The 20,783-nt window shown below is 45.1% G+C and overlaps 3 protein-coding genes across 3 annotated transcripts; all 3 read left to right on the forward strand.

The window, feature by feature from the left end:
• Nucleotides 1–24: 24 nt before the first annotated feature.
• On the forward strand, nucleotides 25–13,211 carry UBE2D1 (ubiquitin conjugating enzyme E2 D1). Its single transcript, XM_072340188.1, has 7 exons — nucleotides 25–156; nucleotides 4,929–4,992; nucleotides 5,087–5,118; nucleotides 7,824–7,901; nucleotides 8,184–8,289; nucleotides 9,732–9,825; nucleotides 12,316–13,211. Exons 1-7 carry the CDS (start codon nucleotides 133–135, stop codon nucleotides 12,359–12,361), a joined length of 444 nt encoding a protein of 147 aa, XP_072196289.1. The 5' UTR covers nucleotides 25–132; the 3' UTR covers nucleotides 12,362–13,211.
• A 636-nt stretch (nucleotides 13,212–13,847) lies between these two features.
• On the forward strand, nucleotides 13,848–17,349 carry TFAM (transcription factor A, mitochondrial). Its single transcript, XM_072340219.1, has 7 exons — nucleotides 13,848–13,989; nucleotides 14,080–14,216; nucleotides 14,320–14,390; nucleotides 15,073–15,222; nucleotides 15,691–15,786; nucleotides 16,200–16,256; nucleotides 16,640–17,349. The coding sequence occupies exons 1-7, from the start codon at nucleotides 13,922–13,924 to the stop codon at nucleotides 16,847–16,849; spliced, it is 789 nt and encodes a 262-aa protein (XP_072196320.1). The 5' UTR covers nucleotides 13,848–13,921; the 3' UTR covers nucleotides 16,850–17,349.
• Nucleotides 17,350–17,494: 145 nt separating this feature from the next.
• On the forward strand, nucleotides 17,495–20,534 carry DNAJC9 (DnaJ heat shock protein family (Hsp40) member C9). The gene is made up of 5 exons (XM_072340378.1): nucleotides 17,495–17,741; nucleotides 17,820–17,960; nucleotides 18,079–18,333; nucleotides 19,098–19,184; nucleotides 19,911–20,534. The coding sequence occupies exons 1-5, from the start codon at nucleotides 17,562–17,564 to the stop codon at nucleotides 20,028–20,030; spliced, it is 783 nt and encodes a 260-aa protein (XP_072196479.1). The 5' UTR covers nucleotides 17,495–17,561; the 3' UTR covers nucleotides 20,031–20,534.
• Nucleotides 20,535–20,783: the final 249 nt, after the last annotated feature.

A 20,783-nucleotide genomic window follows, 5' to 3' on the forward strand; every position in this document is an offset into this window, starting at 1 on the left:
ACAAAGCGCCCGCCGCCCCTCCCCTCACTGTTACTTCCCGTTCCGCCGGCGCGTGCGGATGCCGTTAGCCGCCCGCCCCGCCTCCCGGCCCTCCCCCCGCCGCGCTCCTCGCTGCCGTCGCCTTGCGCTCCCATGGCGCTGAAGCGGATACAGAAAGTGAGTGGGGCCGGGGAGGCCGCCGGGGGGTTGAGCTGTTGTCTCCGTCGGGAGCTGGGTGGGGGTGGGGGTGGGGGTGGGGGTTTCTCGGTGCTTTTCGGTCGCTCTCCCTGCCCTGAGGGGAGTGAACGTAGGGCGGAGGGATATCGCGGCCGTAGGATTCCTGCCGGTATATCGTCACCTTGTGTCGCGACAGATGGCAACGGAGGGGTGGCCTTACGACGTGGGGGCTGTCGTGGAAAAGCTTACGAGGCAAAGGTGTATCCCTGAGTCCCTCCGTGCAGATAAAATGGCACCCATTGGTAGTCATCGGTGCCTGCTGAACTTTCAAGGAGACTGAAGGGACGGGGCTGTTTCTGCAGTGCTGACAGTGGAGCAGCTCTGCTGGCACAGGTTCTGAGGAGCACGGCACGCAGCCCGCTGTTCATCGCTGCCACCAATACGGAGCTAACGGTGGCCGTGTTGAAAAGCAGCGTTTTGTAGCTGAGGATTTGCTCTATCGAGCAGCATCGCTGTGCTTTTTGTGTCCTGTAGTTTCCGTGGGAATTAACGGGAGGCGTTACTTTCGGAGCAACCCCGTGCCAATGACTGTTTTGTTCCTAGCGTTAAGCTCTGCTGTGCCTCTGTGCAATATGGTGATGCTTTGCACTTTCTTGGCTTTGGATTTTCTCACTTTTTCTTCAAGTCCTGCATTTGTAAGAGGGGGATTGTTCTGAATACCTTATTTTTGTCCCATTAGGATGAACAGACAAAGCAAAAGGGAGGTCTGGTGGTGTTCTGGTATCTTTTCCATAGCTTGTGCTCTTCCAAATGACATCTTCCTACAATAGGGTTGTTTGCTGTATTTTTCTTACACTTGTCTTGTGTAAATTTTCTTTCTGCTTTAGTGATCTCCATATGTACTGGGAAGGCACAGCTGTCTTAAGTGTGACAGTACATACTTGAATACAAGTCTTGTATTCAATAGATATGACATTTATCCTTGAGAGGGAGTGTTTCATGTCCTGTTAATCTTTTTAGATTACTTTTCCGTTCTTTGAAAGTGAAGAAGTGCTGACTTCAAGGCTGTGCACAGCGATATTGCTTGGGAACTTGTTAGTCGAGACATACAGCCTCTGGTTAAGGTTGGGTAGTTTAAGGGTGCTTCACAACTGTGCTTGAACACAGCTGAGGGGCTTTGGTCACAAGCCTGAGTGTTGGCAGTAATGGTGGTAGTTTGCCTTGTCAGAATGATGGCACCTATGGAGGAAGCACAACTGCAGAACGTGAGTACTAGTGTCTTACGTCACACACCAGTTAGGACTGATACCTACACAGTACGGCCACTTTGATCTGTGTCTTTACTGCCTTCTTTCATTGGTCTGCTTTGAAGGACTCCACAAAGGACACCCTGTGGACTTGAGGGCTGAACACGAATAATGGAAGGCTGTGAAAGAACAACCCGCTGCTTGGTGGGTGTTGTTTATTCCGGATGTTAGCAATTATGGGAAAGAAAAGCAGTGCTGTACTTTTAGTTGGGAGGGATATTTTCAAATGAGTCCTTATGGTTGCCACTTCTGGAAATGGAGATGATGCGATTTTTGTGCCAAGTAGGAGGTAATGCAGGCTGCTGGGTTATGTAAGTTGTGTAGGTCAGCTCTGCTTATTGGTCCCGTGTAGAAGCATTTCTGAGAGATCCCTGCTCTGAATTCTCTCGTTACTTACCTAATGGCGAGTTTGTTATCCTGTCAGTTCTGCGTTACATCTGGTGGGATGGTTTTCATCTGAAGTCCTGTAATTTTGGATGCCCCTCTAGTATTAATGTTTTGCGTGGTTGATTGCATTGTGAACTGCTTACAAAACCTGTGTTTGCTTGCTCTTGTTACCTGCGTTAAGAAATTGGACTTCTTTACTTAAAGATTTTGAAACCAGCAGCATCTTCTCTGACACATTTGAAGACTGGTTTGAAAATAGCTGTTGTTTTTCATCTTGTCAGCACAGTGCTTGATTGTTTTTTCACCTGCCACTCAGTAAGAATGGAGGCATTCCAACATTCAGACATGCTGTTGAACTAAATGTCTGTTTGTTTCAGTATGTGTTTCATATGCATAGATGGGCGGGACGTGCCAGCTTACATCTTCATGTTGAAAATAACTTGGCTTCTAACTGCATGCTTTCTTTGGGTGGCAATCAACACACTAAGGAAACTTTTGGATCCTTAATAGAAAGTGTTTTCGTTTGCTTCCAAAACATCACTTGTGACATCACAGAATGGATTTTGCATTACGCGTTGTATAAAAATAGGTTAAATCCTTTGTTACTGGAATGAAACTTGAAGAGATGTTGTGATTAAATATGAGTTTTACACTCACTAAACTTAGAAAGAAGAGGGAATCCTTTAACTTCAGTACAATCTGTGCTTTAATTGCTTTTCTTCAGATGGTTCCATCCACTGTTAATATAGGAGCAGAGGTGGATGTGAGCACTTAGTAGGAAGCACAGTGCGTTTTGTGCAAGAGATGAGGAGCATAGCTGAGATACTTCAAAACCTTGGTTTTAAATAATGGTGTGGGGAAAAAGCTCTGGATGTGGTTTCATGTATCTTAAAGAATTAAAATAGCTTTTAGTGATGCTGCTCATGGTCTATTTCTGTCTCCTCGTAGCCTGCAGGCTTGCTTAGCAGTAAAAATGAGGAATATTTTTAGGTCTCTCTTATTAGTACTCCTGCTTACTGAGTATCCATAGGTACTATGCTAAAACATTCATCTCCCTTTCTGATCTCATTCCAGTGGCTTTGGAGGAGACAATATCTAACTGTATTTAATGAGGCACGTAACCGCTTGAGCAGCTGCCCTGTCCTCACCAGCTTTACAATTCTGAAGTCTATTCTTTAGTGTCCTTCAGCGGCAAAGCTCTTGTCTGCACATTCAGACGTACTTCCACCTTTTAGCGTGTATCATAGTTTTACATCAGTTAAACTTGATTTGTAATTTTTTTGTCTCACGTTGCCCACAGATCTATTACAGCATGTGGGGAGGTGATGAATTGGAGATGTTCACTTGGAGGCTTTGCTGTGTCCCTCTTCAGTAGCTGATGGTTAACATCTCTAACATAGTGCTGCTGTTCCTTCATTAGCAGCCCTGCCTATGTTTAGGTTTTGTTGCTGTTCTATAGTTTGGAACAGGAAAAATCATTTCTTGTTGCACCTGTTAATTGCAGCCGGTTGGTGGCATAGAATTAGCAATATTTTATTTAACTCTGTATTTCTTTCAGTGCTTGAGAGGATTAGAAGACTTAGTCCTATCAGTGTCCTCAGCTTAGTTGTCTTCTCTATCTGAGTTGGTTATGGTCCTATTGGGGTAAAGCATGGTGTGTGCTGGAGCATGTTGGTGTCAGTACGTTATTTCTTGAGAGCAAAGTGTGGCATGAGTTGGGACCTTCACTTAACACATTAGGTTGAAGAGAGACTTGTCTTCATCTTGGTTACAAAATAATATGATTGCATTGATCTAGGTCTTAGCAAGCTGTGGTTAAAAGCATGCTTTTATTGTGGACGGTTGATAGTGTCCTTAGCCTGAAAAAGCTGGAAATATACACCTTTCTAGTTCCTACCAGTTTGGAATTATGAGTGTTGGTATGAATTAATGAACTAGTCTAGAAGGTCTTGATGAATGCATCCAACAAATGGAAGTGGTGTTGTGGACTTGGGGCTCCAAGATGAGGTGCCTGCCTGGCAGCTGTGCTGGTGGGGCACATGCACGAGGAAATGTCTGCATGTATGTTAGAGATGTTGAGTTTAACTCTTTCTCCCCATTGTTGCCTTTAAGTTAGTAGTCACATATAATTGCTCTAAGATGGAATTCTTGGGTTTTGAGGTGTCCCTTTTGGCCACCGGTCTTGTGCAGATTGCTTTCTTACTCTCGCTTTTTTCATGCAAACTCAGTGTTCTCTTGGTTGGACCTTGCGTTGCAAGTCAGAGCAGACAGTGGCAGGAGCTGCTCATGGAGTCTCGTGATATGTGGAAACTTGAGACTTGTTGACTTCTTGTGCAGGCAGTGACTTGGTTACCCTTCTCTGTGCTGTTCCTTCATGAAATTTGAATCCAGATAAAAAAGCAGCTGCACTTGTACAGGATTCTGCTCTTGGCTCTTAGGCTGAGCCTAGGCAGGGTGCTGCTTCTGATACAGCTTAGGGTTCCCCCCGAGCAATGAAGCTGGGGGCTGGTAGTTCACCCTAGCTGTTTGGGTATAGCAGACAACTCCCTTGTTTTCAGTCCCATAGTTGAAGGAGTGACTTAGTGAGGTTGTAATATAACTTCTTGCACCGAAGAGGCTGAATATTCTGCTTTTCTTTAAATCTGAGGCTGAGAGTTACCCGTCAGAAGTGTGCCTGAGTTGTGGTGCTGGGCACCTTGTCCTTGGTCAGTGAGCTGTCTGGAGAAGGGCACTGTGAGTTGTTCATTGAATGTTGTAAAAAGATAAATATATCCCAGCAGTTGGGGTTCAGTTTTGACCCTTCACCTTGTGTGAGAGGTCTGACCATACTGCGTACACTAATGTTACTTGGGGTCACCTTGGTGCCTGTTTAAGCCTTGAATTAAGCCTGACATTGTCTTCAGCTGCTAACCTATCTAGAAGAAATCTTTCCATTATCAAAGGGCACTTCAAGTTTCAATTACTTTCAAAACATTATGGATCTACTTAATAAAACCTTTGTGTCTTCATTTTGAAGTGATGATGCTGTGTGGTGTCTGCTCGTGTGTTTAATTGCCAATATTTGCGTGTTACTTACAGGAACTGAGTGATCTGCAGCGAGACCCCCCAGCCCACTGTTCTGCTGGACCTGTTGGAGATGACTGTAAGCTCCTCCTGGGACGTTGCCATGGCTCGCCTTATGTCAGTTAAGAAAAAGCTTGCAAAAGTTCTCATTATTTTATCTTTTTGACTTGCAGTGTTTCATTGGCAAGCCACTATTATGGGACCTGTAAGTATAATAACTCATTCCCCCTTAAAAAGTAGACTTGTTGCCATTTACATTACGGAAGTGTTCGTTTGGCTTTCTGTTAACCTGGCAGTCAAATTCAGCTGTGCTGTGTGCTGGCTAATGATTTGGGGCTTACACTGCTGTTCCTGGTAGTCCGATACTAATTTCTTCTTTTAACTGATCAAAAAAGTCTTTCTTCTTCTGCCTGAAATTAGGGATGCTTAATTGGTCAGCTGCAGCGCTTGAATTAGTTGAAAGATCTTTTCGAAGATGATTTCAATTCTGAAAGATACAGCCATCTGAAAGGAGAAATAGTCAATGTCATGCAACGTTGAAGTTGCTAACTGTAAACAAGATTGGTGTTGTGCAAGATGGGGGCTTTTAGGATATAGCAGGGGGTGTGAAGCGGCTCTGGCAAAACTGGCTTTTGGGAACTCTAAGCCAAGAGAACTTGTGGTTTCTGTGTGAGAAAGATGTCCTCAATCTGAAGAAAACCTCTGAAAGATGCAATTTATGATTCACAACACAAGAGGAGGCGACGTAGCTTAAGAACAGAACGTTCTAAAGGAAAATGAGCGAGGGTGTGAGCAAGAAGAATGAATGAAAACACCACCTGAGAGAAAGGGTGCTTACAAATACCACGGCAAGAAACTGGTATTCCTGGTGTTTTTCCCTTGGATGCAGTAACCCTGGGGGGAGAAAAAGCTTCTGGATCTGATAGAGAGCTGGAAAATTGAGATAGTACTTAATCCAGTGAGATGCAGTGGTGGAGGAAAGCGAAATTGTGACTCATTTGGGACTATTTCTGTATCTCTATCACAGTTGTTCTGAAGCAGTGGAAGATCAGTGAGTGTTTTGTCAGTGGCAGGCTAGAGTCTGTTGTGATGGCACAGCAGGAGCTCTGGTGATCATGAAAAGCATTTCTATAGGTAGTAATACTTCTGCCGTTGTTTTTTAACAGCCGTGCTCCTTCACATACCCAGTCATTGTGCTCTTGACCTTCTGCACCATTTAAAGGTGAATAGCAGAACAGCAAAGAATATCCAAGAATATAGGGTTACAAAAATCTTTGCCACCAGTATTTGTATGTCTGTCCTGAATGACCCGAGTTAAGGGAAATACTAGCATTTAAGTTCCAACTTAAATTGTTATTATTTTTTTTAGTTCTCAACTTGCTTCTTATATCCTGTAGTGGAAAATATTGTCTTCAGGTTCCTCACATTTCTGTAGTTGAGAATAAGAGTGAGCATCTCTTGCCAGACTTTCTCAGCCACAACCATTAGCACGTTATCCTTTGTCTCAATAATGTAAGGTAAGAAGGATGCACATCCTGTATGTCTTCTGAGGGGCTGAGAGAAACACGGGGCTAAAACTTAGTTTCAGAACTCACGTATGACATGTGTAAATAGGATAACTTCTTTTCCTGCCTGTGGGCATCAACCATTTTATATATCTTACCTACTAAACGGTGTGACCTCGCTTCACTCTGTTGCTGAACTTGTCTGATCTTAGCTTATTTTAACTTTGACAAATCAACTTAGTATGCATGCAAGCAGCCATTTCAAGCCTAATTTTAGGTACAGCTGCAGTCTCTTCTGATGTTACTTAACACTGGCTTCTTAACAGTACTATATATAGGCTGCCTTACATTGTGACGCTGTCTGCATTTTGAATGCAAAAGGAGACATGTCATAGTGCGCCGTTTATTGGTTTTTATCTTCTACTCGTCTCTAGAATGGGATTTTTTTGTTGACTTTTAAGGTGTGAACATTATATTTAAAAAGCAAAAGAACAAAAAGCCTGCGTTTGCTCCCATCAGACAACCCACAGGGTTCTCCCTCAGCCTGGCTGAGGCTGGATTCCTCTCTTGCTGTTTTGGACTTCTCAAGCAATAAGAGAGATTTTCAGGTTTTCTTCTTCCCTTTCTTTGACCTTGAAGCAGTGCTCTCTGTCATTTAGCGTTGAGGCTTCTTCTTCCAACTTTTCTAGAAAAAAATAAGAATGAAAAGATCTCTTCAACAGATGACTACAACAAAGTTTTATTTCTATCTATTAACTGTGTGCAGCCTGGCCGTAAACCTGTGCACATGTTCTCTAACAAAATGCATGTTCACAGATTTGTGCAGGTCACAAAGATGTTGTGTGTTTTAAAACTCCCTGATGTCATCATGATCAACTGAATTATGTTGGAAAATCCTACTCTTTGCATCTGCAAAGAGAAACCACTTCTTGAGGTGAGTATGTTTGTAGCTTAATGATGGAGGAAGATCCTGACTGTATCAGAGCGGCTGTGGTGTTGCACGAAGGCAGGATGTGGAAGACATGCTGTGATCTTTGTGTTCCCCTCGGTGCCGTGGAGCTGAGCTCCAGCAGCTCCTTGCAGCCCAGATACTGAGGAGGGAGCTGGTTTGGAGCTGATGGAGCAGCAGTTTTGTAGCTCCACCGGTCAAACGCTGCTCCCTCCTTTAGCCTCTGCAAAAAGGGCAGCACTCATTGGGCCGCTGCAGTAGTAACTGTGGCTGGCTCTGCTGTAGCTTTGCTTTCCAGTGGGAACCTTCAGTATCCTCAGTATGGACTGTGTGCTGGGGATAAAAGAAGGTTTTCTACTGTACTCGTTGCTCTGGGAGGTTCTCTGCCATCTGAAGAGAAGCTCCAGAATAGCTGAAATGTATTAATGGCTGTATGTTTGTTTGTTTGTTTTCCAGCCTGATAGCGCGTATCAAGGGGGAGTGTTTTTTCTCACAGTACACTTTCCAACGGACTATCCTTTCAAACCTCCAAAGGTAAGCACTTGGTCTGCGGACTGAAGCAGTCCTTTGCTCAGAGCTTTGTGTCTATATCCTTGCTGCTTGGGGCTCGCTTCTGTAAGAAAGATAAGGACGGAGTACATGTACAATGGATAAACAGACACAACTGAATCCTGAAACTGATCCTAATGATAAAATGCACGACTTTACAGTGGATTGCATTGGGTATGGAAGATCTAACATGACTGGAACTGAAGAGAGTGTCAGTGTAATAAACAATGTGATGTTAGTTGCAACTTTTACTTTGTTTCATTCCAGATTGCTTTTACAACAAAAATATACCATCCAAACATAAACAGTAATGGGAGTATTTGTCTTGATATCCTGAGGTCGCAGTGGTCACCAGCTCTGACTGTATCTAAAGGTAAGCTCACAGACATGCTAATGGATTTAGCGTTGCACACGCTAGTGTTTTTTCCTTTGTATTGCTGCACTGTCCTAAGAGGCCAGTGGGACCTTATTGATCCTGCATGTCCCAGAAGGGACTAGTTCTATTGGAATCCTTGTTATGAACCAGTATCTTTGTCCAGCCTATTTGGAGTGTCACATTGTATCATGTATTACATATGTAACAAGGAAATGTTCTCAAGCAAGTTGAGGGAGATGAAGTACAACTAGTCTGAAGTGCAGCTTCTCTGTTACAGCTGACTGTGCATGTGGAACTGAGGAGAAATCTGTGAACACAGCTGTAAAACTAAAGAAACCTGGATGTAAATGGCACGTAGGGGGGCCTCTTTGATTGCTTATGGAGTTTTCAAGATGGCTTTTTGTTGCTTGAGCATACTTGCGTAGGCAGGGATCTTAATCACACCAGATTTTAACAAGAAATAAATCGTTCTGACTGGCATTTCTCTAAGGTAAACTTTAAGATGCAGCTGTTGTCTTAAGTCATTGCTAAGAGCTGTATTCTAAACGTGTAGTTGAATTTTCTCAAGGTGGTACACTAGATATTTTTGGAACATTGAGGTTATGGTCTTTCTTTTTTGGTAGACTTTTTATGTCACTTCAAAAGCTGCTTCAAGTGTGGCTGCTGACACTGTTCTTTTCAGCCATCTCCTGAGTTCATAGCCGTGCTCTTAATCATATTGCACCAAGTTGTCACTTGACTCCAAAGGTTAAGTGGTGGCACCTCTTACTTGTGAAGAGCTGGCTAAATTGTGAATCTAACAACTAAAATAACAACCAGTGGATTGTAATTATAGCATGAAATTCCCTCTCGCAACATGGTTTGGATTGTAGAATTGTGTGTTTTTAGTACTTACATTAGTAAGTTTAGAGTTGAAATTACTTGATGTGCCTGTGCAGGAAGTGCTGGAAAAATCAAGTATCCTTGGTGCAGTAGCAGGAATTGAAAATGGAATCATGAGTGACTAATACGGTATTTCCCCAGTGAAAGTCAAGCATGTATCAAATAAGTGAAATGTTCACTGAAGGAAAATAATGAGCAGCACAGAAGTGGGGAAGGATTTGCACAGTAGCCTAATATTAATGATAATATTAATGGCAGATAGAAGGGCTTTCTTTGGAAAATATTTGTGTTCCTCAATCGTCTGTTCTGTGTTGATGAGCTAAGACATGGGAAAGAGATGACAACCAAAAGTACAGGTGCGTGGACTGTGAGTTCTCTGCGCTGCTATCAGAAACTACGTTAGACCTAGAGAAATTATATATTCCTGGGTGGGACTGCTGTGTCTGAGCGCTTCATACTCGTGTAGTTCCTTTCCAGTCTTCCTTTCTTCATGTTGTGTACTGGACTGCAGAAACCAAGTGAACTAACTTGTTTAATCTCGTGTCTCTTTTATTTAGTATTATTGTCCATATGCTCCTTACTTTGTGATCCTAATCCAGATGATCCTTTAGTACCGGATATTGCACAGATCTACAAGTCAGACAAGGAAAAGTGAGTATAACACAGATGTATTTGTGTGGTACTTGCAGATGGTGATTGGCTACACAGTCTGTCCACTTCCTTGAAAAATCTCTGTAGAGATATTTAATGGTAGAGTATTGGATATTGAAATATTGACAGCATATGTTAGTAAAATGACAAGCAGGAACCTGTAGGCATACACAACTGTCAGGTATTTGTTTGTTCCTATTTGCATAAAACCATCGTACTGTTGTTTATTTATTTTTCATCACATGAGAAGAGCAATTTTCCAGCTAGGAATTAATTGTTGTGACTGCAGTCCTCTAGGTATGAATCCTGTGCATTTAGTACGATGTTCAGGTATGAACAGTAAACTTAGATTTTGGACACGATGTGATAAATGTGGGATAGGATAGTACTTTGCTTTACTTAGTGATAAGGATCATTGTCAGTCATGTTTCTTACATTTTACAACACCTCGTGGAGAGAAACCTCTCACTTTCTGGAACACTGTAGAACTTGAAGTTTCTGATCTTGGGAGGGTAACGTGGGCAGCAGATAACTGAAATGCTACGTGCTTGTGGACCGCAACTGACTTTGAATTGGGATGTTATAAATCAATGTAGGAATCTGCTCTGGGGTCTTCAAGCACTGAACGTTCTGTATTTTCCACAATTCATTGTTGAGGCTTGCTATTTGTGCAACGCTCCTATGGAGGGTTTTGAAGTGCTGTGATATGGCTGCCTGCCTGGCTGAACCCCCACAAGATCAGATAACTGATGTAAAGGTCGCTTGCAAATCCAGGGCTTTGGCACTCCTGGAGTTTGTTTCAGAGCTCTGTGTTCACAGGGTAGCTTCTTCAAGCACTGCAGCTTTAAGTAGTGACATCTGTAGATGGCAAGTCAAGTGATTCATTCATTTCTTGAGAGTTCATAGCAATTGCAGGTGGCAAGAAGTTCAAGCTCTGTATCGTGCAGACTAGACTGTGTGGTTTCCAAAGGTTCCAAGGAGAAAATAGTCCTTGTGAGGCAAAGGTTTTGCAAACAGATCCAGTCCAGTTTACAAAGAGTGAAATAACATGCCACAGAAGTACTGGTGGTTCTGACAGTACGTCAGTCATAGGCGTGCAGCACATTCATAGACAGTGTTAGAAGCACGGCTGCTTGCTGAAGCCTAATCTAGCTTCTCATTGAAGACATGGAAAATGTTATGTGTTTACTTGAGGGTGTTTTTCATACTTAAGGGTTGTGTTTCCTGAGTTTTTTTCTTCTTAGTAGCCACGATGTTGAGCATTTTAATTGTTAAAATCTCTGCTTGAGATTCTGTGGGAGTTTTGTGATATCAATAAATATTTCTTACCTTGTAGAATACGTTTGGGTACCTGTGGGTTATCTTTAGTGCTGAGTTGCTGAAGATCTCTTGCAATGTGTGCAAGTAGCCTATTGATTATTGCATGTCTTCATCAAGATCTGAGTATTATTTTACCTTGAGGACTGGATGGAGAAGGAATGAGGCAGAAACTGCATAGAAGTCTATGGTCTGGTCTTCTTTTCTAGAATGAGCACTGTTAAGGGTCTGCTACTACTGAGTAATGTAATCTGCTTCAGGAGTGCTTGATCTGTGGCTTACACTGCAAAGCAGGTTGTCCTCAGGTTGAACAAGCTGTGCCTCAGCTTTCACTGAACCGTTTTCTTCAGCCTCCTGTTTGTAGAGGAGGTGGGCAATGGATATTTTGCTCTGCAACTTGATATTTAATAATCTGAGAATAACAAAAAATCCAAGGGCTTGCATGATGACATTGATAGGAACAAAAGCAGTTAGTGCTGGAGTTGGCATACTGATCTGGAGAATGGCTTTTAAAAACAAACTTAACAGCATTTGTTCTGGATCGCCCTGAAGGAAGCGCTTCTAGTCTGGAGATTAGAATGTTATGGAATGCAAGGAGCAGAAGCAAAGTAACACACCCTCTGGGGACACCTAGCTTTGGGAATGCTAGTCAGCTTCATAGCAAAAGGCAGAGACATGAGGCTTAGAACCTGGTCTGCAGTGCCTTTCCTTTCAGCTTGTGAAATGCAGATGGAAGTGCAGGATGGAGAATAATGCTAGTAATCGTGGTGCCTTCCATCCCCACCCGCTCCAACACTGGTTAATTATATTGAATTTTACACAACTTCAAGGTGTGAACTTTGTCGGACTGCTAATAGCACACACACTGGGGAATAATTAGCAGCCGATTCCACTTGCTGTGTACATCAAATAAGGGAACCAGCTGTGAAATGCAAGTTCAGTGTGCACGATGATAGCCTTTCCAGTGCAGACCTGTGAGATTAGTTAGGAGTTTAAGTAGCTTTGGTAGCCAGCCTTGAGAACCAAACATACCCTTGGTGTGCTTCTTTGCTCTTAGAAGTTTTAACATTAAGAAGTGAAAAGCACAGTAGTGTCTGCATGAAGTAAATAGGTGGCCGTTGTCCGTGTCTCTCTAACACTCTTCACTGTAATGCCTTCTTTCTGCACGTACAGATACAACAGACACGCGAGAGAATGGACTCAGAAATATGCAATGTAAACTTGTGAAGACTTTTTCATACACCACAGAGTACTGTAAATTCTAGTTGTTCTTTTTTCAAACTTAGAAGGAAACGGAGCACAGCCGACTGTTCGAACGTCCCATCGAGCCCCTTGAATGTTTTATTTTTCCACCCATGTCAGTGTGTTTCTGGAGCAAGGGAGAACTTCCAGAAAATAACCTTATGACTGTGACGAGAGTATTTATCCTCTTTGTATGCTTTGCAGAAGACATTTATTATGGTTTTTAAGAGTTGGACATCTGCATCTTCAGACTACAAGATCCTTAATGCAGTTGTAAAGCAGCCAAATTATTTTTGCTGGAGAGAAGTAGCCGTTTTTAAGTGATGATACTGTATGTGTGTCTTCAAGATATATGGTCTGTTTCATAGGTGTGTTTGGATTTCCTTCTGCTAGTTCACTGCTATGATTTGTATTTTTAATTGTATAGACTAAATGTATTTTATTTACGGTGTAAGTCATTTCATTCTAGACTGACTTTCTCATGCACGGTATTGACAACATACAACTGCTGGTGATGAAAGGGATTGAGATATCCTGCCCGCTGGGGTATTCTAAAGACTGACTACAGACTTCTGAAAACCTAAAATGATCTTTGCACTGTAATTCTGGGTATGCCGATTACGGAGAGACACATGGTTTTGATTCTGTTGCATACTTGACTTAATTTTATTGCAATGTGAACTAATTGCACTGCTGTGTAGAAAAATATGTAACCTTTTTGTTGCGTTTCACGACTGATTTTTGACACGTGGGCAGCATAACATGCAGACCTTTTACAAATCTAAATGTAGCCTTTTCCATATGAATAAAATGAATTTTCTACTAGCTGTCCTGGCTGTTGTCTTGTTTCTTTCTCAGTGCATGTCCTTCACGTGCTTTCTCCTGCTAGGACATGACAATTTGAAGTGTGTGTGTTTATTGTGAAGGAACGAAGCCCTGTGTCGGGCACTACTTGGGCCTGTGTTGCAATTAACTTTCACCCCAGGTTCAGCCTGATTTGCTCAGCACGGTGTACCTGCTGCTTGCTGCAGGAGTCCGACAAGTTGAATTGTGTATTACAAGCGTTTGGAATCCAGTGCGCCAGTGAAGAGGGTGTGTTTGCGATGTCAAAATGTTACAGTACAGGTCTCACACTGGAAGCTTGCACAGCCATTAATTGTTACTTGACTTGCTACAGAGTGTAACGAGCTCGATGGGGAGCAGCCCTGCTGCTCTCGCAATAGCGCTGTTCACTGATGGAATGTTTGGTGTTGCTATGAGAGGAGCGCTTTGTTGCAGGGGCTCTGCGCTCACACTGCGGGCAGGACCCGACCGGCAGCGCCTGCTGGCAGAGCTCGTTTCTTCCCGCCTAGCTGAAGCCTCGTGCCCGCGCCAACTGCGCGCAACGGGAAGAGCGCGGCGCCGAGCCCCGAGCAGCTCCCGGCCCGCGGGGTCACCTTGGCGCAACGTGTGGCGGCTCCTCCCCTCTCGCGGTCGCTGCTGGGCGGTGCGGCCTCCGCCATCCCGTGGTGCCCCGCGGCGGCGGGCGGGCTGCGGCATGGCGGCGGCGCTGGCGCTGCTGGGCCGGGCTGCGGGCCTCGCCAACGGAGCGCGGCGGCTGCTCGGGTGCGGTGGGACGGGGAAGGGACGGAGGGGTGGGACGGGACGGGACGGGACGCGGCTCCCCTCGACGCTGACTGTTGGTGTTGCCCGCAGGGGCTGCGGCGTTGGACGCGCGGCGGAGGCGGGCTGCTCTCGGGCCATGAGCTCGGCCGAGCGCCCGAAGCGTCCCCTCAGCGCCTATTTCCGCTTCCTGAGGGACAAGCAGCCGGAGTTCCGCCAGCAGAACCCAGGTAGGGCGGCGAGCGGCTGGGTTTTACCGAGAGAGGGGCAGCTTTCCCTCGAGGAGAACTGACTGAAAACACTGTGTTTTCCTTTCCGCTGTCCGGTGTGCAGAACTGAACAGCTTGGAGCTGGTGAAGAAGCTGGCGGGTGTTTGGAGGGAGCTGCCGGCCTCGCAGAAGCAGGTGAGTGCCCGTGGCTGTGTGGGCAGGCACTGAGGCTGCTTCTCTCGCCCGGTTCCGTGTTACCACGGACCTGGTTGTTGGAAGTACCCGCCGTTGAGCCTCGTCCTGTTACCTTGTTTTGTGTTATGGGCAGTTAAGTTGCGCCAAGGGTGGCAGTTTCAAACGGTGGTGTAAAACAGCTCCACAAATACGGCTGCCTTTTGTTGCTGTAAGTGCCAACTGTAGCCAATAAGTGACTGTTTGACCTTGATTCCCGTTAGCAGTTAGTTCTTTTCCTACCTAAACAAGCAGTACCTTTGTTGTGGGACTGTGTTTGGGTACCAGAGCACTTGCGTGCTGCCGTGGGTTGGCATAGTGAAAGGGAATTATCTATCAGTGGGAGATGGCTATTTCATCGAGCTGCATCTGAACGTTTGCCTGCTGCCACGTGCCGCGTTATCAGATTGACTAAGGTAATTAATGGGGTGCGCCCAGGTTTTGAATCCGTTCTTTTGAGTTTGTTCTGCTGAGCAGACCTAAATTTAACATGGCAGTCTGCAAACTAATATTAAACAGTAGTCTGTGGTTTTTATCTTTCTGAACTGTGGGTTAGAAGTGTTGGCTTCTAACGTTCGAGTGCGTGGATTTGAGAACGCAAGGCGCCGTGCTTAGCTGAACGTTAAGGCTGGTGGTTACGTTGTAGGTTTATGAGGAGGCGAGGAAGACAGACTGGCGAAAATACGAAGAGCAGTTGGCTGCGTACAAAGCACAGCTAACTCCAGCCCAGGCTGCAGCTTTGAAAGAAGAAAGGAGAAAACGCCTGGCAAAAAGAAGATCCTTCAGGATAAAGAGAGTAAGTGTTTCCAAGGTAACCCACAGCACCCCAGGCTACCAGGAGAGGGCTGGAGAAAGAAAACTACAACCAGCAGGTGCAACTACGCCCGTCATTTGCTGTACTTTCTCTTTGACCTCCTGTATACAAAGCATTCTCATAGCAGAAACTAACTCTTTTTGCCCTAGAAATTGGCGCATTCTGTTCAGCCTTGCCTCCCACACAGTTTACCCACCTGCTCTTCTCTCTGCAAGCATACAGTATGTCATGGCATAGCCAAAACTATCTGAAAATAACAAAACTTACCATCGTTACTTTCTTGCAGAGTGGAATTTAGTAACTAGTCTTTGGTTTCCAGAATCAGGCTTAGCTGAAGTAAGAGTCAGTCCGCACGTACTTTTTGTATGAGTTATGAACGCTGATGTGAAGTTTGGCTTGTGGGAAAAGGTGTGTCGGATGGATTGAATCGCTTGTACTGTTTTTTTAAAGGAGCTGACTGTGCTTGGAAAACCGAAAAGACCTCGAAGTGGCTTCAACATTTTTGTATCAGAAAACTTTCAGCAGAGCAAAGGACTCTCACCTACGGTAAGTAAGTTAGGAAGGGTTTCTTTGGGTAGCATCGACGTGTGGTTGTGAGGGCTGTCTTAAAAAATACGGTGAGCGTCATAACCATCACATTCAGATGTCTCTTGGATTCTGTTGCTTTCCAAGTAATGCTTTGAACTAAGCTTTCAGTGTCTGAATGTTCCTAGGCTCAGAAGGGGGGTTGGTGTCTGTTTTATTGGTGTTGTTTAGGGTATCTATGCCAGTATCATCTGTAAAGTGTCTAAAATGATGCCCAGCAAGCTGTCAGGCCATGTCTTCAATTACTTACCAAGGTCAAGAGTGTTGGGCAATAAGTTTTTTTACACTGGTTTACACCTGGCTTTCAACTGTAACCCTCTATGATGTCTGGCATTCAAATAACACTGATGTATTGCGTGTTCAATATCCCACAGGCAAAGCTGAAGCAGTTATTTGAAACGTGGCAAAATCTATCCGCTTCTCAAAAGCAGGTATGTCTGCGGCTTCTCGTGATGCACAGTAAAAGCAGTTTTGCACGTAAGTTATTAAATTTATCTCAGGTGCTTTTCTGCCAGCTTTTCCAAGTAGGAGTTTGCAGGTGATGATTTGAAAAGGGGAGGAGTGCTATTCTGATCTGAAATGTATATATTTTTTCAAGCTTTCGTTAAGGGACAGTGACTCCTCCATCTCTCTGAGCAGCCGGTTCCAATACCTCGTGCCTATTGGTGTTCTTTACCGAAGCCTGCTCTCTCAGACTAGCCCACCAATAAGATGCCTTAGTTGTCAGAAACGATATTGCAAAGGGGAGGATGTGGCATGGCAGGTACCCAGATACAGCCCCCTGGATGGCTGTAGAGATGTGTTTTTCTTTCAGCCGTACCTGCAGCTTGCTCAAGACGACAAGGTTCGGTATCAGAATGAAATGAAATCGTGGGAGGCAAAAATGGTCGAACTTGGACGCGAAGACCTGATACGTTCCAAAGAGCAGTGGCCAAAAAAGAAGAGTGAGGCTGCCCGGGGAGGCTCCAAAGCTTTGCTACATGAAAGCCTGGCAAAACTGAAGTTGAAAAAGCCTGAAGAATAAAACGGTTCCGTATGTAATGTCTTTATCCTGCTGTGCTAATGCTGCACTCAGGGTTAGGACTGAACTCTGGACAACCCACAAGGGGCCGCTGGAGAGATTGGAAAGGAAGGTGATGGGGAAAGAGAATTGGGTGTCTCTTGAAACTGACTTAATCATGGCAGGTGTAACCTGAGGTGTAACGAGAACCAGGTAATCAAGCTGTGAATGGTGGCGCTCACTGAGGTCAGCAGAGCTCTCCTACGATGGTAGATGCCAGCTAGCTTTTGTAAGAGATTTTTTTTATGAAAGCAAGAATATTCCACTATGTTACCATTTACCTTCTGTAACTAGGAGCTGACATACGCTGCTGTGTTTTATTCCCTCCATGGTAGTGGTAGAGAAGGGGAAACATTTCAATTGTGACGTGCCGACTTCTGCTTTGGTCTTTTTGTATGTCTCAGTGTGTGTATACATACCACTTCCATGGCGTTTCATTAAAGGCCGTATGAAATTTGTACAAACACGTCTCCGCTGGAGCGTTTCTGTCCTCCGGGACCCCAACTGCGGCAGTCCGGTGCCCCCACAGCCGCCCCGCCGTGCTATAAGCGGGGGGCGGTGCGGAGCAGCCGCTCGAGCGCGGCCTTCCTGAGCGGAGCGCTTCCCGCCCTCGGAGCCGCCTGCCCCGCCTCGCGCATGCGCCGTGCCGCGGGGCGGTTGGCGGGCTGCGGGCGGGATGGGGCTGCTGCAGGACTGCCAGGCCGCGTTCGGCGCCGCCGATCTGTACGGCGCGCTGGGAGTCCGCCGGGAGGCCTCGCCGGAGGAGATCCGTCGCGCCTATCACCGCGCATCGCTCCGCGTCCACCCTGACCGGGCCGAACCCGAAGCCAAAGAGGAGGCGACCAGGCGCTTCCAGGTGAGTGCGGGCGGGAGGGAGGCTGGCTGACCGACCGACCGACTGACTGACTGACTGACTGACCGACCGGCCCCACAGATCCTGGGCAAGGCCTACGCTGTGCTGAGCGATGCGGAGCTGCGCGCTGTGTACGACGAGCAGGGCACGGTGGACGAGGAGGGCGAGGCGCTGAGGGCCGAGCGGGACTGGCAGGAGTACTGGAGGCTGCTGTTCAAGAAGGTGAGGGCCGGTGCCGGGCAGCGCTGTGCTGCAGGCTGACACGCCGTCTGCTTTTTACTGCCGTCCCTCGCGTTGTGAACGAATCGCGTCACTCAGGTGTGTGCTCTCTTTGCTTCAGATCACCATCAAAGATATTCAAGACTTTGAGAAGAACTACAAAGATTCAGAGCAAGAGCTAGCGGATATTAAATCGGCCTACATGGATTTTGAGGGTGACATGGACAGAATAATGGAGTCGGTGCTGTGCGTGGACTACACGGATGAGCCGAGAGTGAGGAGGATCATAGAAAAAGCCATTGATGCAGGAGAACTCCCTTCCTACAAAGCTTTTGTGAAAGAGTCCAAGCAGAAAATGACCGCAAGGAAGAGGCGGGTGGGTACCAAGCAGGGACCAAAAGGAAGCACTGCTCAATGAGCTTCTAATCTCCCTTGGTGGAAGCTAATTCAGTTAGGACACATATTTGCCTCAGGGTTGCAGATCTGCTCAGTACCTTCCACTTCCATGCTTTACCACCTTTATTTTCCACCTCTCTCCCCTCTCCATAACTATTGCTTGCACCAATTCAGATGGAATGGTTGAGAGGGTTTGAGTAGTAACAGGCTGCTGCTGCTGCTTGTACCTTCTTGCTTCTGTTTCAGCATTATCCACAGTAACTATTACAGCTCAGAACGTCCATTCAGTTACAAAGCTACAGTCACGAGCTGGGAGTACATGGGGGAAATACAATTTGCTCGCTTACTGACAGCTGTGAAATGACAGCCCAGGCTAAATTCTCTCCAACTTAATTTTTGGTTAATTTGTTTGTTGTTTTTTTTTTAAGTTTTGATACTTTGTACCCTGTACATAACAGTAACCTTCAACTGATAGAAAATATAATGGCTGCTGCGACAAAAACCCAAGTGTGGGTGTGGGGAACAAGGTTGGCAATGGATATCTGGTGGTGTTCAGTGCTGCCAAACAGTGAGGAGCTGCCCCGCTACCCAGCTGGCTCTCTGTGGTTATTCATTTGTGGCCAAACTTGGAAACTGTTTTTTCTTGTGGTTCTTAAAGTATCAATGCAAAAGTTAAGTGTTTAGTAACTCTTCTAAGGCATCCAGATGCAATATACCTTCCTAAAGGCTGATTTTCTACTCCAGGCAGAAAAAGAAGCTAAGGAGGCCGAAGAGAGCAGAAAAGAACTGGGCCTCGGTGATGGAGAAGATGACTTGAAAGCTCTGATTCAAGTAAGGCCTTAAGCATCCATTGAAGATAGTTGCGTTCCTGGCTTAAAACTGTGTTATCCCTGAGCATCTTAACACATAGCACCTTTACAGCTCTTATTACACAAAACCTTCCTGATGTTAGGGAGTGACCTTAGTGCTGATGGTGTACTTCAGTTAATATTCAGAGTATGGGATGGATTTTGTTACCTGTATCTTTTTAAAGTGAATTATTATAATGTGCTTATTTTTACCGCATACACAATCAAACTCTCTTAACTTTTCTAGTTTGAGGCAGTTGGACAAAGAGCGTTAATGCTTATTTCTTTCTGAGGGATACCACAAGGATATAAAACTAGATCAGTCTCACTATTCTGCTTTTATGTTTTGGGCAATGAGGAAGGAAATACCCTGTTTAGGTTCTGTTTTTCAGTCTTGCCTTTCTTAATGTCCAGTGGGCTTAAAATAGGATGTTGAAATTAAATCATTCCTCAGATGGTACTACTTCTAGGTCTAAACAAGCCGTATGTTGTGTATTTTCAATGCTTCTCTTTACCTCAGTCTCAATACTTCACAGGAGTTTAGAGCCTGGAGTAGAAAGTAGGCTTTGACTTGACAGAACTCTACCTTCCGTAGCCTGTGTTCCCTACTGAATATATGCCAGAGCTGGAAGTAGCTATCGAACTTCATTAGAATGTTCCATATCTAACAGTAATAACGGTTTGCTTTATTTTGTTTTTCCTCCCCCAGAGCAGAAATAAAGACCGAAAAAAGGCAATGGATGACTTTTTGGCCCAAATGGAAGCAAAATATGGGAGTCAGGCTAAAAAGGGAGGAAAGAAGACCGCAGCCAAGAAAGGAAAGAAATAAAGGACTGTGTATGCTGAAGTGTCAGGTATCATTGCAGTTGGGAACATGTGGATTTGGGAGAGTTTCAGAGTTTCTCTGGACTGCTGTTTCAGAGTGTGAGCGCATCAACTTGCTGTGACTGAGGAGCGTGATGCAGAATGCATTGTGGGCAAGGAAGACAAAGCATTGTAGCGCTACTGTTTAAAATCCTTTGAGTTCTTTTTAGTTAAGGTCAAAGCAATTCTTGGCTAATAGTTTTGTTACAGTAAGGAAGCGCTGAGATGCCTGGGATGGCTGCCTGTTTGTTCAACTTGTGCTGAATCATGTTCAGGACTGTCAGTACTGCTGAAGGTGAAACAGTGTGATCCCGCACCTCAGAGTCTTTGCCACTCGTTCCTGTGACTTCTGAGTTAGAAACCTTATCCTTCTGCTGTTCACACGTTTCTTTTCTAACCAGTCTTTCAGGGATGTCATGGTTTCTATAAAAACTTTTAAAAACAGAAGATTTAATAAATGGTTTTGCAGAACTTGGTGCTCTCTTGCTTCCCCACGCCCTCTTTGTTAGCTAATCAGAACACAGTGATCCACTAATTATGTTCTGAGCGTTATTAATCTAATTATGTTTTTTCTCCCTTGCACCTCTACTGTGGGTGTGTTAGCAGCTTCACCCACTAATGAGCTGCTCAGGGCAGCTGTGCTTCGTGGGCTGCCCTGTCTTCCTCACAAGGTCAGGGGCTTTGTTTGGCAGTGTATGTGACCTAACTCTGCCAGGTC

This window comes from Excalfactoria chinensis, chromosome 6 (genome assembly GCF_039878825.1).
Source record: "Excalfactoria chinensis isolate bCotChi1 chromosome 6, bCotChi1.hap2, whole genome shotgun sequence".
Classification (NCBI taxonomy): domain Eukaryota; kingdom Metazoa; phylum Chordata; class Aves; order Galliformes; family Phasianidae; genus Excalfactoria; species Excalfactoria chinensis.

Coding starts and splice junctions, on each gene's coding strand:
- TFAM (XM_072340219.1), top strand. CDS start 13,922: ATGGCGGCGGCGCTGGCGCTGCTGGGCCGGGCTGCGGGCCTCGCCAAC. Junction 14,391..15,072: donor TGCCGGCCTCGCAGAAGCAG/GTGAGTGCCCGT, acceptor GTTACGTTGTAG/GTTTATGAGGAGGCGAGGAA. Junction 16,257..16,639: donor TATCCGCTTCTCAAAAGCAG/GTATGTCTGCGG, acceptor TTTTTCTTTCAG/CCGTACCTGCAGCTTGCTCA.
- UBE2D1 (XM_072340188.1), top strand. CDS start 133: ATGGCGCTGAAGCGGATACAGAAA. Junction 157..4,928: donor CGCTGAAGCGGATACAGAAA/GTGAGTGGGGCC, acceptor TGTTACTTACAG/GAACTGAGTGATCTGCAGCG. Junction 8,290..9,731: donor AGCTCTGACTGTATCTAAAG/GTAAGCTCACAG, acceptor TCTTTTATTTAG/TATTATTGTCCATATGCTCC.
- DNAJC9 (XM_072340378.1), top strand. CDS start 17,562: ATGGGGCTGCTGCAGGACTGCCAGGCCGCGTTCGGCGCCGCCGATCTG. Junction 17,742..17,819: donor AGGCGACCAGGCGCTTCCAG/GTGAGTGCGGGC, acceptor CCGGCCCCACAG/ATCCTGGGCAAGGCCTACGC. Junction 19,185..19,910: donor ACTTGAAAGCTCTGATTCAA/GTAAGGCCTTAA, acceptor TTCCTCCCCCAG/AGCAGAAATAAAGACCGAAA.